Genomic DNA, 19,498 nt, shown 5'->3' with positions numbered 1-19,498 from the left:
ATTTGTGTTACTTCATTTTTGCTAATTGAACTTTTTCAAAAGTTTCAATCGCACCAGGAGTGCTTTAAGTTGTAAATGACTTTCAAGTTTTAAGTACGTCAAAGCAGACGACTATTTTGTGTAGATTTAAAAGTAAATAAGAAACTTGTAAGATAATACTTTGCATTTAAACTTCTGGTTTATGTTATTTTATGATATTAAAGATATTCAATGTGTTCACACGTTCAAGTAAATTATAAACTTAATATACATGGTTTCAGAACCCCTCGAGTGTATAAAGCGGAGGAAATTTGAGAAAATCAACATTTGTCGCATTGAGTCATCACCGAGCCATTAAGACCTTGGCTCGATTTCATCAATTTTCGTAATCAAATATACTTTACACTCGAGCAACCCCATTGTAACCAACGTCACACCTGAGAACGCACTTTCATCAAGAATATATATCACTGAAGGTGGGTGTTACATTCAAGTTTTTGACGCGTCCAATTCTAAATGTCACACGGAATTTGAACGTGGATCTTACACGTCTTTGTGATGAAACTTGCACAAAAGGATATCATGTTGTAACGCACCTTTAATGGTTACTTCGGGAATTATATTGTCATGGAAATTAGGGAGTAAAAGATTTGTTTGTTAACACCAACATTAGAGTAACTTGTTGAATTATAATATTTCTAATATTTGCGTTGGAAGACGTCAATTAGTAATTTTATTGAGTTAAAATTAAAAACTTACAATTGTGGAATGCAAAGTTTAATTTGAATATACATGCACGTAAGCCCGTTCCTTTGTACCACACAAATAAATGTGCCTACGTTTCATTTCAGCATATTTCAAAAATTTAATGTTTATAAAATAGTATAACCATCCTTCCTACGCTAGATATTACATTATCTGGCTTGTTGAGTAAAACAAAGACTTGTAGTACGCTTGAAATTAAAATTTTTTGATTTGCATATTTCCCTCGTTTAACAAAACTGTGCACTGTTCAGAATGGTGCTTAATAAATTTATTAAACGAAGTTGTAACTTGCAAATCACGATTTTTTATCCTGTACTTATTATTCTTTACACTTACCATTATTACTTACTGCGAAACTCTTTTAATTCGTGTTTTAACAAATAAAATTTTACTGTTATTACTTTGGAATGAGAATGCAGATCTTTCTGATATTTCCATACTGTTAGCTTTTATTCGTCTCGCCAGATATTTTTAAAGCCGTTTCCTAGATATTTCAAAATTTCATCGCTTTTATTTGTCTCTCCTCCAAGAATATATTCGGATTCCAAATGACAAAAATCAAAATATATAGTGTCCGAAATATCGCCAAAGTGTAAAACATGAGTTCATCATTAAGGATCGTTATTTTTTGCATAGCGATAAATCAAATTTAGGATCTGTCTCTGATTTCAGACCTAGGCAGTATATCTATATTTACGATGGCATATTTTACATTCAATGTAAATTCAAATATGAAATATATGACACTCTGGGATCATGCTGGAAATTTCACGTTTTTTTACGAATTTATGTGGGTTGCGTTTTGATATTATAATTTTATAATTAAACTCCAGCTAAACAACGTATAGTAATAATACACGTCTAGACAAACTCTTCTTGCAGTCGTGATCCCAAAGATAAGATTAAAGGGACGTCCTCGGATAAATGAATTCCAGAATCAGATTACGAACTGCGGTTTGTTTAAGAGGATGCCTTCTTAGACAATAACTTTTCATGTAAATAACGTAAGACCACAGGAAGTGGGAGTTACAAATTATGGCGCCTTTGTTCATCAATTTTACAGCCAAGGGATGTCGGTTCTTTCTCTCAAAGAGTTTATGTATTTCTACTGAATTAATAAATAAACGTCTTGGTTTTAGTCGACAATAACTGTTGATATTACAAAATCTGTTTGAGTTCCCTTTCACAAACGCCAAATTGTGAAAACATCCTTGAACTATTCATTGATTCATAGTTAAAAATCTATGCGTCTAAATTTAATATACAGAAAATTCCTGAAGGAATCCGTAGTAGATAAATAGGTAGCAAAAAAATCCTTGAACCGGTTTTTACACACCAATCCCCGACAAAAGAATGCTATACAATCATAAGTTCCTAGATTCTTTCAAAGCTGTTTATGCAAAGAATTCGCTGAATCATGGTCGCGATTTTATTAATTCAATGAAAGGCACAGTTATTGGTAAACTCGTCCCCCTCGGTAGTAATCTGGCTTCTGCGGTCGTGGCCCGAGACTAATAGGGATGACGGGGTTAACCAAATATTCCAATTATGATGACCGCCTTTGGCTTCTGTACTATGCCGACCATGACAGTCTCGTATCCACGATGCTATTTTACACAGAATGGGCCGTTATTAAACACAACGCCAATTTAGTTCGGGGGATGAATGGGGCCTTAAACGCCAAATTGTTAAACTTACACTAAGATAAAAAAAAATACTTTTGTCAACCGCCAACGAGTTAAAGAAGAACGTGACATAAATTACGACTGACAAAACTGCTTTTTGAACTTCTGTTCAGTTCCATAACTCAACACGTGTTGAACCGCTGAGGTTAATTGTGCGCCCGCCAAAAATTCCTTGCTTTCCCCTCAGCCAGCTGAAAAATGACTCATAAATCGCCAGCTAAACATTAACGTGAGGGTGCTGAAAAATCAGTAACACGTTTCACATTTCACACCCTATGCAAACACTTTAATCTCGGGAAATTTTAAAGGACAGATGATGTTCATTCCGCGACATTTTTTATGTTGTGTATGATATATGGATAAATATTATTTCTAAACGTATGTAACAGAATAAAAGTGGTGGATTTTGATGATTTCCTGTCACAGTTTGTAATTACAAGCTTAATGGCGTCACATCTAATTAGCAACATCCTGCAAACAAGCAATCAAAGAGAAATAAACAGTTTTAATATATTTAAATTGTCTTCAGAGTATGAATTACTGATTTCTAATAACAAACATCTGAAGTAATGTTGATAGTAAATCAATAGGACATTTACAATGTAATTACTCTGCAATTTGAAGGAAGTTGTTGCTTACTATCATGTTTAAATGATGTTTTATTTTTGTTTCCTATTTTCATTTAAATTATATAGTAGTTTACTTTTATTGTGCGCAACATAGTAAAGGTCAAGCTACAGTTAAGTAAGAGTAAGTTTATAATATAGTTTTAATTCCAGTTTCTATATCACTTGTCTGTCCTCTACCATCAATATACTTATCACCATTGACAGTTACTTAGTATTAATATTGTTATAACTTTGTACTGATGAAGTAAAAAATTTATAAATAAACTATTATTGATGTCAATTATATTTACAGTTGCACTATCCATTTGGACTTCAAAGAAGATTCTTATTGGTCAATTTTAACAACCTCCAGCTTGTCTGCATTTAAAGCTATAATTTTTATTAACACTGTTGAATCTGCCCCCTCAGGGTGGTGTGAAAGCATCCACATCTCGTATAATATTTTTCAAAAGATCAGCTTAATTTCATTAAACGTTTGGTACCACTGCCACTTACAAAGTGGAGTGTGGAAAATGCAAAACGGATAATTTAAAATGGTGTTACCGTGTCCACAATGAACGTAGCACTGCGAAAATCAATAAAATTAGAAATTACATACATGTCGCATTTGCTTTACATTTACATACAGCCAAATTAAAAGCTTTAAATCAACAGGTTCCCCATTTTGACGCTGACGTGATTTACAGCTATAATTACGTAATTTAGTGCAAAGATTATCATTTAATTACGACACAGATTAATATAAAAATTATGAAAGGAACGTTTTATCTGCATTATAAAGCAAAAAATCTGATTTTGATTTACATACATGCGACATGTAATCAAAAGTGGAGGGCCGTTGCGGTCGCGATCGTCGCCTCGATACATTTAAATTACACCTAATAATGTTGTAGTGCCAAAGAGGCATGAAGTAAAAGTACGATTTAAAAAAATGTACAATTTATTACGACAGAAAATTGTGCTAGCAGAGACACGAAACGAAACCTAGTCACGCTTTAGATTCTCACCGGAAATATTTGATAATTATGCATGTTTTATGGGGATTACACACTGTAAAGTTTAATATGGTTTTTGGTCCGTTTTGTTTCGTTGTACCGGCATATTTGATTGTCGGCAATTTATACGACTGTCATTAAAAGTTTGTTTACAAATTTTCGACGTTTATAGTTTACATACGGATAAAATGCATGCCATTAATTCATTAATGTCTACGTTAAAAGTTAAGTCACAATTGCATAATTTGATAAACCATTTTAGCATTTCATCGGCTTCGATGCATTGGTTCAAAGTTTGTTCATTTTATTGCATTTGTTTATTTTTATTCGCAACTTTAAACAACGCCACAAAATGGATGCATCTGTCACATGAGTAAATTTTTGATTGATCACTGTATTTTTTATTGCACAAAATTAATTAGATATGCAATTCGGCAATTAAATAATTGCGTGTTATTCTATAATTGGTAAAATGGCTGTTGGATAAACAAAGAAGTTATGAAATAAGAATTAGAATTATTACGGGTCTTCATTACCGTCTCCGCTTGAACGTGGAATTTCATTCATTTAATCAACTATAAATAGATCCAGAAATTTAATTTTCAGTAAATCTAATTATATCTCTCTAACAGGAAATAATTAATAATCCAACTGCAGACAAATATAAGAGCGTTTTGCGCTGCAACAGTTGCCTTATGGCGGCTCCAAGCGTGTTTATTCTGTTTAATTACCGAACAATTTATAAGGAAAGATCCGAATATGCACGTTAGAATAGCTGATGCTAAATAATTTGCGCATTTTAATCATTCTTGCAAAAGTTACGTTGGTGTCTGTGCACTTTTTCTCTTCGTAAACCTGTTGGTGATTCAAGGTCAGCTTCTAGAATTGTGGACATAAAACAATTGCAGACTGGACTAAGCAGACTACTTCATTACAATTCATCGTCCTCGCACAGTTCAATCAATCAATTTTTAATAATGGACCACTAAAGTGATCACGTATACGTTATTTTACTTATACACAAGAGATAACACCCTTGTTTCTTGCATAAGGCTTTAGTATTGTTATCTTCGTCGAAAATTATACATGGGGCCTTCAAAAATGATTGTTAACGGAAAAAAATCTTTCCTCAGTGGCTGTTATCAATATCAAAGTGTTGTTATGTTATCAATATGTATTTAAAAATAATATCACATATGAAGATAGCTTACTGTTTCTTTAAGTAATATTAGGATGGACCAAAAAAAATCGACTAGTATTTTTTAACTTTAGACACTGAAAATTTTATTCTTAGCCACCTTTAAGAAATGCTCTCAAAGATGAGGTCTTAATTTTAAGGAAGGTCACCCTCATCTTTTTTTTTCTTTTGTTCCATATAGCAAAATCCATATCTCGTCAATATTTTACGATATAGAAGAGATAGAAGGTCAAAGTTTGAAGAATTTAATAAACATGAATATAATAAAACTGAGATGGGGATGACCTTACTATTAAAATTAAGAGAGCACTTTTTGAAGATGTCTAGGAATCAATTTTTCAGCGTTGGGAGTTAAAAAAAATAATCAGTTTTTTTCAGTTTACCCTAATGTTATTTTTTCATGAAAAAAGATTTCTCAGTAATAGAATATCAACTTTTATTTAATTTGGAAAATAGGTTTGTACTGTTGTATAAATTAATTCGTAGAAAAATTTAATTGGCAATTACATATGTACAAAAAATCACAGTTATAAAACTAAAATACCAAAAATGAAACACCATTAATTTTTGGAATATCGCAAATAATTCTATTAATTTTCATGAACACGGATTAGTGTAATTAGTTTATGTTTAATTATTATCATTGTCATTTTTGTTTATCTTGTGAAATAATGTGTTCTTCTATTTCTGGGTAATCAAAGATTAAACCAAAATTATTGATTCGTTAAATTTTTTAAAATAATTTTTATAATGTAAAAGATTTTGATTTTGGTGGACCTTATTTACTGTTTTCGATGTCTAAGTCAAGTATTGCGTTATTACAATTAATTATTGACTTTCTAACATTCTGCGCAACTCTAATTTTCAGAGAAAGAATAATATCAGTGAATAGAAATTTCACTGTGCGAAAAAAGAGACAGAAACGAAAAAGTAGAAGCATGTTCTGAAACCAACGTAAGCCCATAATTGCAATGTATTGTATATTGTACTTATATCGGTATCTGTAGTCTGAAATTATTAATAAAATAAGGTTAACTTCACATGTGTACCAATCATAAATAGTTAAAAATAATGTTGGTAACAACTAAATTTGTTTTATTTGGTCAATCAATTGTAAACAACCAGTATTATTCAGGTATGTAAATGTATTTTATAACTTTTGAATTGTTTTTAATTTCATAATTACGTAAAATTACTTTTTGTAAATATCTTTTTCATTATAAAGGATTAGTATTACTTTAATGTTTACCACCAGTTTATTGTTGTAATATTACCACGATATTATGTAAATACATACATAATACTGGATTATATCCTTTTTATATTTGCGTGCCATAAAAATGAGTGTATCCCATATTTGGCACGTGATAAACCATTGCACTTAATAATGCACCTTTCATAAAACTTTATGACAGCCAATCTTTCCATTTATAGTGTTTATGTCAATACTAAAAAGTCAAAATATAATTCACATTTAAATTGAAGAATCTCCCTAACAATGGAATTCTGTTATGGATGCTGATTTATGTGCCGGACTCCACTGTGCATGTAAGTAGTTTTGTAGTAGATACAATGCCCCAACTGGCGCTATTTTGAGGTCATGCACTTAACCTAAGAATGTACTCACGCGGTATTATAAAATACCTTCGCCTTGTACATGTTCTTTTTCCCGGAAGAGTCGATTTTTTGTTTTTGCCATACGAAAATACATCAGTGCGTTACAAATCACATTTAATGAAGGATTTATTCGGGTATTTTTGTGCCTTTTAAAAATAGCTTTTAAGGATTTGTTTAAATGTGATGTGTTAATCTATTAATGAATAAATAGACGGTGCTTCCTAAATGGATGAGGTATAAATTGTAAATTTTCAATTTATGTTGCTAAAAGTTTCAGTACTTCTTCAATATTATTTTTAGACACATGTTGGTTGTAATATAGGTTAGGTTCTTGACGTTTAAATTTGCAAATGTTGCTAGTTTTTCATTTAAACTAAAGTCAAACATCAATTTCGGAAGCAGTCTGTAAATGTGTTTATTGTTCAACGAAGATTTTGACCCTCGACCGTCATAATTGCATTTAGAAGTATCCAAGATAACGTTATAATCAAAAGTATATTTATTACCAGAGTGCTCCATATCATGGACCAATAAATAACGCAGAGTAGACAAATAAAATGATAGTTGTGTGCACTGGTATGCATTTAATAAAACCGAAGACGTCCTGATTGTTTCCCCTATAATAAAAGATAATTCCACTCCAATAAAAGATCCCAAGAATACAGATTTATAGGATTCGAGATTAAAAGCATTTAAGGCAGTTTACTTGCGGTTTAAAGAGTCTTTTGATACACATCGTACAGTCAGCTGCAAAACGAGAAAATCACGGTCTTGTGTAAGGTGCTTAAGGACATGTTCACCGCTTATTATTTTCAGTGGTGGTATCTGGATATTGTCCTCAGTTCGGGGACCTAATGCCAGTGTTTTGTGCGGATTTCGATCTGCTTCAAGGGTCGGCTTTTTCAGATTTTTTCCCCGAAAAAGTGACAATGGTTTAATGAACTCAAGGAGCTGCCTTTTCGAGGGTCCATGTCAGTTCAACAATGAAATAATTGGAGTCGGCTGAATATGTGAATTGTAAGGAATGACATTTGCTTCAGTGCGTGCCATATATTAAAGTGTTTATATTCATATTGAGAGCTCAAGATGTCCCTAGATATTATAAGCCGGTCTGGCACTGAATGTATATCTTCTACATCTATTGTGATGACGACACAATGGATTTCCTTTTATGCGTCCAGTTTTTGATTGACTCCGCCATACTTTATTATTCTTTAACTACTGCACGGTATAATGTGTGTCAAATATGAAATGGCACTTTGCTTTTGGAAAAATGTTGTTGGGACTCGCTTCATTATGACATACTATTCGGGTAACATGCTATTGTGTTGCGACTATGACTTTTAAAATACCTTCTAATATTGTATTGATTCTGTTTAAAAAACCTTCAATAACAATGATATTTTTTTCTCCAATTATTAGTTATAACTTATAACATTATAGTGGTCCAATGTGCTTTGTGATTACGCTTAATTGCTGTTCAAAAATTATGTGTATTTGAATGAGGAATGTAATTTATAATTTAGTTACAGTATCAATAACATGCCTTTTTAGAAACATTGTGGCAAATTGGAACGTAACAACCATAGTTGGCTTGGATATTTTGAAATAATGTTAGAGAAACTTGTTTGAAGTAATAGTAGGTTGGAAACTCCCACGAAAATTCTTTAAATTTTAATCATCTGTTATTATCATCTTGGAAACTTGTTAATCAAGTTTGGTATTGAGATTGAGATATATCAAAAAAGTACATTAACTATCCCATCGTAGATCCATAACAAACTGTAACTAAATTAGTGAGAATCTCGTCCATCTGAAGAGAGGCAGTTTAAAATTTCTTTCGTTTGAACATTTCCGGAATATCGGCATGTGTGAAGCTATAGTTTCACGATTGGCGGCATTTAAAAACGGTAGATGACTCACGAACGATCAAGTTCAACAATTGCAGCGACGAACTAAAAAGGTCGCTGACCACATCTGGCCACATGGCACTCCAATGGCAGACACGGAATGTTCTTCGGCAATTATTACTTGCTATATTCCTCCATACTCTCAGGATTTAATTACAATTTATTACACAATAAAGAATTAAAATGGAGACCATATCAATGGCTAAGAATTTATTTTCTAGAACATAATTTATAAGTTATTTCTTGCACATTATAAAATTCCCAGTTGGTTATTTTTTAAATAAAAATATTAAATCTTCATAGTTTATGTTGATTTTTCTTCTTAGCTTTTTACACTTTCTAAACTTCGTTCTTCTAATTCAACTTAAGAAATATTCTACCGTTAAATGCAACAAAACTATGACAGTCATCGTGCAACTAAGAAACTATAAAATCTTATAAAGGTCAACGAAACGCAGAAATTCGAATAAATTCTTAACATTATTTCTTGATTACCTATAATTATCAATTACTGATTGCAACAGAATTTCATTTATACACAACAGTGAGAACACAATGATTGTAAAATATAAACAGCTACCAATGCACGCTTAAATAATAAATATCATGGAGTGTTTTAGATGATGCCATATGGTATTTGACAGCTTAGACATAATCACTAATTAAAAAAGTGGGCCTTAAGATTAATATCACTGTGTACAAAACATATGTTTTAAATACAATGGGCCTCACAAAACAACAGTTCAGTGTAAATTAATACATGTGGGGTCGGTGTGGCTCCCCTATGTGTTTATATTTAAGCAAACCATAAAGAAGTTTCTTCAAAATTTCGGCCCTTTATTGAGTCATAGAAAATTGTAGGAATTTTATACGATAATTTAAAAAGATGACATTTTCTTGAAATTTATAGTAATATTTTATGGTATAGTACTAATTTATACGGTTTAATAAAAATAGATGTTTATGACTATAACCTTAACATTTCATATACAATTATAAAAAATAATTAATTTTAAAATACACTGAAACAAAATTAATTAATATTATTTAATTTAAATTTAAAATGCATTAAAAAATTACAAAATAAATATATACATCTGTTGTAAATATTAAAATTACAACTATAAAATGGTAAAATTGTTGGTATTATTAATATTTATGAACAGCAAACAAGTTATTGCAGTTTTATGATTTCTTATTTTAAATTTTTCACATTTAATTTTGGGTTAAAATTAATGAGTTACTGACTATGAGAACCATAAATTAGACAAAAAGAGTGAAACCTTACCTACTTACAGATGTTTAAAGGTATTAGAAACAATTGTAATTAAATTATATAAAATGTTAAAATTTATAGTATAATATACTATGTAAAACTAGTACTTTTTGCACTAAATCCATTTATCAATCATTTTTGTTTAAATATTTAATCTAAGCTTCTATTTAATGATATTGAATTATTGTTTTTGCAGATTAATTTGTTAATTTTCAATGAATTCTCTTTATTTGTTAAAGTAAAATATTTATTTTATTATAAAATAAATATAATAATGTATATTCATAATAGGCATAATGAACAATGTATTATTTATATGAATATACGTGTTTTAATAATAATTAATGAAAATTAATATGATTTGTAATATGTTAAATCATGAAGAAATCTCTTTTGTTTAGGGGATGTTTTTAATAAAATTGTTTTGCTTTAATCACATGAATTATTATTATGCTTGGTTCATATTGAACAGTTCTGACTTTCCGTTTAATTATTCATCACGATAGTGCGATTACCTCAATAATTAAAATTAACTTTTCCTAGTTCTTAACAATGCCACCTATTGTTGCCTCTAATCTCAGCAATTCCCAATTCCCAAGCGTTTAACTGATAACCACCGTGATTTTCAACAATGCTCTTCACCTCATCCAATCCGAGGCGCAATCTCATCTTCGTTCCGAGTTTTTGGCTAAGAGCGCAACAAAAAGTATGTCAGTTACCGTCTCATTTGTTTAAGCGGATTCCTGCGCTTTCTACACGATTCTGAACTCAACTTGAATTCCACAACTGCAGCCGGTACGCACGTCGCGTTACCTAAAATGCATTTGCACAAGAGACCACCGCATAACTGGAGAACGCTCCATTCGAAAGTCGAACCGTAAATCGGTTTGACACGCCGCCCGCAAAATATTTACCTGTAGCTTTTGTGTATGACCACAGTGATGACAACAGTAAGACAGATACTCGGGCAGTGCTGGCATAATTTTCAGGGTGTCGCAACTGCCGCTGTACTCGTCCAGTAGCTTTTTGTAATTCACCTTAATCTCGTTCGATGAGGACTTGGTCAGTCTCCCCATATTTTAGGCACACACACAATTCCAAACGCCGCACATAGAACATCACACACACGATACGCACCGGTTTCGACGGGAATAATAATAAAACGGTACGGCGGTATCGAACGCGACGTTCCGATGGTACTGGTCGGAGTAGTGCGGGTCAGGTACCTAGATTCGAACCCGACTGCCTTGTTGCCGTCATCCAACTGTGGGAAATAAGAGTCCGATTGGACTCCGGATCGTTTGAGTGTGTTATAGGGGATGGTATTAAAATTGTCATTAATTCCTTGCCAGCCATTAACTAACTCATTTATTTTGATTATAGTCTCATTTATCTTTTTTATCTTCATTCTTTGATATTTAAAATAACCATTGGTAAGAGAAAAAAATATTGTGTACCTTTAAACATAAAATGAAAAAAAAAAAAAAAAAAATAAAATACATTTCTGAATTTGAAATTAAATAAGATTTTTTATTTCATTTTAAGACATGTTTCGACTTACAAGTCATCATCAGGCGTTACTTCAAAAGCTGAATAGAAATATGCAGAGAAAAACACACACAAATTTTAGTGACAGTTCATACAAATAACAATTAAAAATTAAATAATACAGAAGAAGTGTGGTCTACACTTTTAATTTTCCAAACATAAATACTATTGTTAAAATGAATAATAAATTTCAAAATATGTTTATATTTAGCCAAATATATTAAATTATTTTTTTATTAAATAATTTCTGAAAATAAAGCGCATTCGCCATTTTATAAATAAAATTAGGCCAAATTGTGCAAGAAAAAATCATAAAAATACTATGTTGAAAGTTTTTATTTTAAAATATCAAAATTTGATAAGATACAAAATTATTTGTTTAAATTAAATTAATTTTAATAAGAAATAATTATTTAATTTTTGTAATTATATATTTTAGAAAATAAAATTTAAATTTGATTTAATTATTCTTTATATATTAAAATAATTGTAGAAAAATATTAAAATAAAATTCATGTAATTTTTAAATTTAATTAATAACCTTCTTAAACTATTTTTGATTTAAATTCCTAATAAAATATTTGACATTTATGAATAAATATCTTCTGAGAAATTGTATGAGTGAGTTAACTATGGTTTTGTTGTAAATTGTTTAGAAAAAATAGCATAATTTTCGAATTTACAATATAATTCATAATTCGGATTTGATTAGCACCAAATTTAAACATTATCATTTTTATGGATTTAATTTAAACTTAAAAACTTAATATTTAATATGCTAATATGTTAATTCTAGAAACTAAGAACAATTTAAATGTCATTAATTAATTTTAATATTAAAGTTATTATGCGGACTGCACAGGATTAAACAAACAGAAGCATGACTAAATAATTATTGTAAACAATAATTAGTCCAAATTTAGATTTATTATTGAATTATTCGCCCTGAAACAATCAAGAACAAACAGTAAATGCCTTCATATTGTGGAATTATTACCTATGGATTATTCTGTATAAACACAAGGATTATATGTACATAATATTGTCTTTGAAGTTAAATTGCACTTAATTAATCTAAGTATGTATTACATACCAGTAATAGCTTGCGCATTCGACACATTCCATACATGTATATCGACAGTTACTGTTAAAAGAAAACATCGAACCAATAAGATTTATAACAGATTTACCTTAAAAGAATAAATGTGTCATTGAGATTGGAAGTTTGTAAGCAGTACATAAAATATCTGTACGTATTTGGTTTAATTTTATTACTATATGTTGTAATATTACGAATATATGAATAGAACCACATTTAAATTATTATTAAATTAGTTAAAATTATATTTTAAACAAATGACGAAACTAATCTATTCATAAGACAAAACGAATTAATATATTATCCAATTATAAGATGAAAATTGTGAGTTGGCAACGATGCGAACAAGCAAAGGAATGTTGTCATTGGTAAACGATGATAGCCGAAGGATTTCTCTGCATCCGCCACGATTCAGTTTCACAAATTATATTTCTCCGAGTTATTTAACTTAATAAACCAACTAAATTATTCTGTCCGGCAGGTGTTTGTATTAAATAATAGTCGTCGGTTTAGTGCAAACCGCAATCAGTTGTTTTCATTGATGAATTCCTATCCATGAACAGAACGAATATCTTCAAGGTGATCATCGGTTGTTTAGCACAAAATTCCAGCATTCCAATTATTTTACCATTGTCTACATATTTTAAAACAATAAACTACTCACATCCGTGTAAGGAGACGAATTATTGCATATTGAATAAAAACTATTTGCCTGCAAGCAGTAATAATGTTTATTATTTATTATATTAAAATATTTAAATTGCTTGAAAGAATGTTAATTAATTCGCAACGTTTTGTAACTAACGTAATCACCATTGCACAACTGAAATCCCGTCTGCTCTTCAAATGCATTCAAAGTTCTAAATAAAGCTTTATTACACCCGTACATATAAATTTTATTACAGTTGTAAATTCTTCACCTACATAAACAATTCTAATTGAGTGCAGTTATGGAGGTCTCACCGACGTACAAATATTTCATGCATAATTAAAATAGGATATTAATTCCCTAACGAGTTTACACAAAAACGTCGGTTAATTAAAAAAAATGGGATTGTGCGGAATATGATGGAAAAAAAAGAAATGTTTTATGGAAAAATTTATTAAGAATGTGGAGAATGGAATTTCCACTTGGAATCGCTTTCACCAACGATCGTGAATTAAATGCCTATGATTTTTATACTCTCGATAATAAAAACTATTTTCTATGCCGTTGTAGTTGTAGTTGCTGTTAGTTAAATAATCATGTTTCGAATCTGTTTGTGTGTAGTAAAAAATCAAAAGGCAACATTCTAACTTGTGGTTGACTTTTATAAATATCGCATATTTTTAAACGACCCCCATTATTGCGGAAAAAATGAGTTTTATTACACACCCATAAACAGATGCATATTACACAAAAACAGGGAATAATTAAACGCAGTCGGGATTAGTGCTTTCGTTTCGCCCACACCAATCCGCAATTAACGAAACACAATAATAGGAATAGAAAAGTTAATAAGGGGAAACTCCGTCGGGGTTCTAATTTAATAAGCAGATGTGTTATTCGAGACGAAAAACTTGATGTTTTTATGTTCAAGATGTAGCGATAAAAAGCAGGGGTGTTGAGTTTCGGTAGTAGGTAGTTTTTAACCCCCGTAATGGAAGGGATTTTAAATCCAGATGGCCCATAAATTAAACAGTAGGCGTAGAATAAACTGGCGTTTACTAAAAACTAATCACGCGAAGCACGAGCTTTGCTTTGTGGTTGGCTTAAATTGCTTTGCAGACCAACTTCTACGAACTACTCCACCCATTTAAAACTTGTCCTTTATCAAGAATTATCGTATTTTATTACAAACAAAAACAAATTAATAAACATTCAAAATACAAAAACAAAACGTAATCAGATCATAATGGAAGTGATAATTGTATATATGAAAGTGAACATATTATTTTCTTATCTGATTATATACGATCACCAGATATCTTAGTGTTAACGCCTTTTCAGATTTTTTAACGTTTGAAATGTTGCTTAAATAAATCTTAATTAAAATAACTTTACAAGTTATTATCATATTACCTTGTAGCTAAATGCATATTTAGTAAATTTTATTAATGTTGCACAGATTTAATCTCGGAATTGTTGAGATTTTTGTGGTAACGATAAAATCTACTGCCCACAGATATATACTCATAATAAAATTACAAATAGGTAATTTAATTTAAATATTATTACAACGCTATCTATATCGACGCTTAAATAAGTATAATGAAAATATAACCTGAAACGTTGCGTGACGGAAATTTTAAGACACTCAAATTATGTATTTTTCGTGTGTGTTTAAAGCCTATTTAGTCACCCGAAACTTTAAGTGCGTGAAAATATTTTAACATTCCTCGCATATTCACATGAATGCTTTCAAAACTCATACATAATAATTGACATTTAACTACAATACGAGTTGACCAAAGGCCATTTTTACTACCCGTTTCTGCAGCATTCAAAATATTTTAATAGCGTCACGATTTTGATCATACTTATTATAATTATGTTGCAAAGGTTCCTCCAGCTTTTGTCGTACATTATAATATAATTTCGTATTTTCGCACGGATTTTTAAACTTAAAAATTTATGAATATGGAATGTGGTTAATAAAATGATTATTTAATGGAAGGATACGTTAACAGTCAACTTATATTTGTTTGTTTATTTTCCAAATTACCAACACTGTAGTAAAGGCAAAACAACATTGGATTTAACGATTTCCTCACATAATCCTCTTACGTTGGAAATGTCGTCAAAAAACTCCATTATGGCCACTTAACACAATATCTAACACTATATATCAATGGGTTTGTGTCATTATCACTTTTTGCTCTTAATTATGAGTATTAAATTCTCGGTAAAAGTGGCACAGCTTAACCGAACTTAAATGTGTTATGTAAATAATTCGTCTCTAATTGTCATGGGAAACGTCCATGAATGTTGAATTTATATCAATCTCTTACAAACACACGAAATCGTTTTTTATGATCAAGTATCAGCTTACGAAATCAATACTTACAGTACGCTATGAATAGAAGCTCCACTGTTTGAAGTAAACAAGGGTGGTCTAGGTAAAAAAATCAGAAAGCACCTGGCAAAGATGCACATTTTAATGAACTGATGTCTTCGCACATTGACACGATTCGTACGTCTTTGGGCCATTGTGCCCGGTACAATGGTTTGAAATATATATTTTCCGAATCCACCAGGAGGTTATTAAATGCTCTTATCCAGTCCCTTTTGTGGTTGAAGAGGGTATAAAATCGTGAAAGATGCTCGTACTTTGGAACTATTTAAGGCATTCTTTTTTATTTTTTTTTTTCGGCGACGCCCTTTCCTATTGAAAGCTCCACCATTTGGGTTGGATCGCTTTAAATACCTTGGTCGTTAAATACTTTTAAAGGGATTTGTTTGAGGTCGAACAATGCTAGAATATGTAAGTCAACAGCTCTTGAAACATGTCACACGGCTTTGTTTGTTGCCGATTCGTATTCTGAAAATGAGCAACGGAGATTGTGGAAATGATCTTTTCCTCAAACATAAGGTGTTTTTTCTGTGCTTTTGAAGGACAAGTATTTCTGTATTTTTTAATGAATAAAATATTTAATTAAGGGAAATTTATGCTGGAAATAACATCAAAAGAAGAAAAAATATATGAAAAATGAATTTCAATTAGCGTGACACAATGGCATCCGAAAACATTCAATATAAGTCTTTGTTTGGTATTAATTATCCTGTCTGAAAGAAGTAAAATTTCAAAGTAATATCTATATCTAATTTAATTATTTCATAGCGACAATACGGTCATTGTTGAATTAAAATAACACAAAACGAAGAATTCTTTTATATAACTTTCCTTTGTAATATGTTTATTGTTCAACGGTTTATACAACTTTATTAATTATAAACATAATTATTAAATTATGAAAATTCAAAATAAAATATCTGCACAGACTATTTATATAAAGTATACTCGACAAATAGAATGAACACTTTTAAAATACGTTAAAATAACAGTAAACTTTATCTCTTTTTAGTAAAATCTACTGTCACATTATATACGGGATCAAAAGTATACCGTAAAACCTTCAAATTCTTCAATAGGGTTATCCGATTGTGTTACGACCGAAATCCTCATGGCACACGAAGTAATCTGAAGTTTTCAGCAGTTCTGAAATCACCAAGAGAGTAACGTTCAATTTTACTAAGACCATATGAAGTAGTGGCTTATAATACCCTCCTCCCAACTATGCCATTGTTGGATATCGGAGTAGTCGGGCTCTCGGAAACGAAATGAATTCCATACATAACCAAATCCGATCATTTGGAAATTTCAATTTCAAATGCTCCGTTTTCCATGCTTTTTGATATCATCTTGCTATTTTTATGTAAACATTTTCCGTGATGCACAACAATTGCCCCCGCAGCCCGTTCAAGAATTTCACCCTCGTTCACATTCATCGCGAATACATTTCGGTTGCATAATTAATGCTCGAATTTCAACGTCTGTCACGTTCTTTGTATATGAGGTAATATTTCTCTTCCGCTTGTATTGAATAGGAATTTTCTTTCCAATATTTTAGTCTCCAGTTTTGTTTTTATAGCGGATATGCAAGTCTGTTGTTAACTTGGGATTACTGTCATTCTGGATTTAGATCAACCCTTTGATGTTCATAAGTAAAAAATCAAAGTTGATACCTTTCATCAACATTTTAAAATTACTTATATATTTGAATAGTTCTATATTTTCATTAATCAATACACATTTTTAATGAAAGCTTTTTTACACTGAAATTTAATAAACAATTTAATGATTCTGGGTATATTGCAGGATTAGATAAATACCTGCTTGTGTTTACCTAAGAAGGCTAGAGAAGGATACAAAAGCGAACTCGTATCTTAAGCATTCTGTTCAAAGCAACAAATCGTTCATAACATATCGTAATATCATCACCATGCCGAAATATTACTGTGACTATTGCGATACACATTTGACGCACGATTCGCCCAGCGTCCGCAAAACACACTGCACTGGTAGAAAACACAAAGATAACGTGAAGTTCTATTACCAAAAATGGATGGAAGAACAAGCCCAACATTTGATCGACGCCACCACGGCTGCCTACAAAGCCTCCAAACTCCCCATGGCTGTTCCCGGAATGCCCATTCCTCCACCGCATTTTGGAATGCCGCTTAGACCAGGAATGCCGCACATGATGCCGCCACGTAAATTTTTTATATTATTTTTTGATTGTGCCTTGTATAATACGGTCTTGTTTCAGCGATGGGTCCTGGTGGTCCGATGCCTCCAATGATGATGGGACCTGGCACACCGATGCCGCCTATGATGGGAATGCCACCGCCCCACATGATGGGGATGATGCACATGCGACCTCCGGTTAATATTTCTCAAGTGCAAAAAGAGTGAATTTTTTACATAGTATTGTATACCAATAAAGTTACGTTGTTTTCGATGTTTTTATACTTCATTGTATACCAATAAAGTTACGTTGTATTCGATGGTTTGTCTTTTTGTCGACCGGATTCGTTACAAACGCAATGAATTAATTACACTTTCCGTAAATAATTTCATCTATGTACCGATTGGAGGGTGTAAATATGCCCAGGCTTAAACCTGAAATCAGTGTTTCTTTGGAAACGGCACGGACTACCCCACACTGAAAACATTACTCGACCGAAAAATACATTTGACACGTCCCATTTCGTTTTTTCAATGGCACATCCCATAAATACAAAAATTGTTTTTGTCTTTCTCGCGTTTCAGAAACGTTTAAATTAAGCGAATCTTTTCTATCATAGCTCGATTTCGGTTAGGAATGTGTCTTCTTTCTCACTGTTGATGACGTTAATGGTCTGAAAGGATAATAAACAGATACAAATTTCATCGGATATTTATGAGGGGAGCTGTGAGTTTTGTTATTTACAGGAAATTGTACGTTTAAAGTTGAAATGTTCTTTCATGATTATAAAAAAGTGATGATTTGTTGTGTTTTGTAGTGAAATGACCCGAGAAATCATTAACATAACTTAAAATGCTATAAATACGCTCGAGCATAACCGATATAGTAATTGCGATATTCCTGAACAGAATAATAATAAAATATTATAACATGAAAATCGCCTTGCGCACCAAATGTCTGACTAACATTTCAGACAGTGTGCCAGCAACAGTCATGCTGAGAAAATGTATATTTTATGTTACAAAGTAATATATATGTGACAAAGAAAATATGTATACCTACATGGTCGTATGTACTATATTTCAGTTTAGAGAAAAGCACATTATGTGGAGTAGCAGTTGCAGGTGAACACGAAACTCTGCTAAACGTCAGAGTAGGTAATTTCATAATGAAGCATTTTAGTCAGTGTACCATATTTTAGGTCAGCTTAAGTGATTTTTTCATTTCGCCAGAACAATTAGAGTGCACTTAAAAATGAAATAATTGGGATGAAATGGAACTGTATTACTGTTATGAGTTTTCTGATGCAAATGATTTCAGACGAAACAAATTTGGAACATTTATGTAAATGACATATAAATTGGTGCAATTTTAGGTTTTAACCAGATTATTTTTCACTCCATCTCAATTAAAAAAAGTAAAATCTTCAGAAAAATTCGATTTTTAAATAATACCAGTCGTATCAAACGGATTTGTATTTTTGAAATTACTCTTCCATTGTTCATCAAACGTGAATTAATATTCTCGTTTTACATAAAAATCCACTGCTTATTATTCATATTTCCTAA

General features: G+C 31.2%; 2 protein-coding genes across 5 annotated transcripts in view; one reads left to right on the top strand and one right to left on the bottom strand.

The window, feature by feature from the left end:
* The window catches only part of LOC109602052 (EGFR adapter protein), a 177,372-nt gene that overhangs the window by 23,429 nt on the left and 134,445 nt on the right, over positions 1-19,498 (bottom strand). The window contains exon 1 of one of the 3 annotated variants that reach the window (XM_020018374.2): positions 10,969-11,230. The exons of the other annotated variants lie outside the window; for them this stretch is intronic. Within the exon in view, the coding sequence (XP_019873933.1) occupies positions 10,969-11,130 (162 nt within the window). The 5' untranslated portion in view covers positions 11,131-11,230. Of the gene's footprint in view, positions 1-10,968; positions 11,231-19,498 lie in introns of those variants that run through there. 3 annotated transcript variants of the gene reach the window in all.
* LOC109596288 (U1 small nuclear ribonucleoprotein C-like) lies at positions 266-18,249 on the top strand. 2 transcript variants are annotated; one of them, XM_049964276.1, is made up of 3 exons: positions 266-455; positions 17,561-17,955; positions 18,012-18,249. In XM_049964276.1, exons 2-3 carry the CDS (start codon positions 17,685-17,687, stop codon positions 18,155-18,157), a joined length of 417 nt encoding a protein of 138 aa, XP_049820233.1. In that variant the 5' UTR covers positions 266-455; positions 17,561-17,684; the 3' UTR covers positions 18,158-18,249. The 2 variants fall into 2 exon arrangements, with proteins under 2 accessions (XP_049820233.1, XP_049820232.1); XM_049964275.1 differs by lacking the exon at positions 266-455 and adding an exon at positions 6,670-6,799.

The sequence above is a fragment of the Aethina tumida genome, chromosome 3, assembly GCF_024364675.1.
Source record: "Aethina tumida isolate Nest 87 chromosome 3, icAetTumi1.1, whole genome shotgun sequence".
NCBI lineage: Eukaryota > Metazoa > Arthropoda > Insecta > Coleoptera > Nitidulidae > Aethina > Aethina tumida.
This window is presented reverse-complemented; position numbering and strand designations above follow the sequence as displayed.

What these genes read in the sequence shown, in the direction of transcription:
- LOC109596288 (XM_049964276.1), top strand. Translation starts at nt 17,685, where the DNA reads ATGCCGAAATATTACTGTGACTATTGCGATACACATTTGACGCACGAT. An exon ending in GCCGCACATGATGCCGCCAC is followed by an intron (nt 17,956 to 18,011) that starts GTAAATTTTTTA and finishes GTCTTGTTTCAG; the next exon opens with CGATGGGTCCTGGTGGTCCG.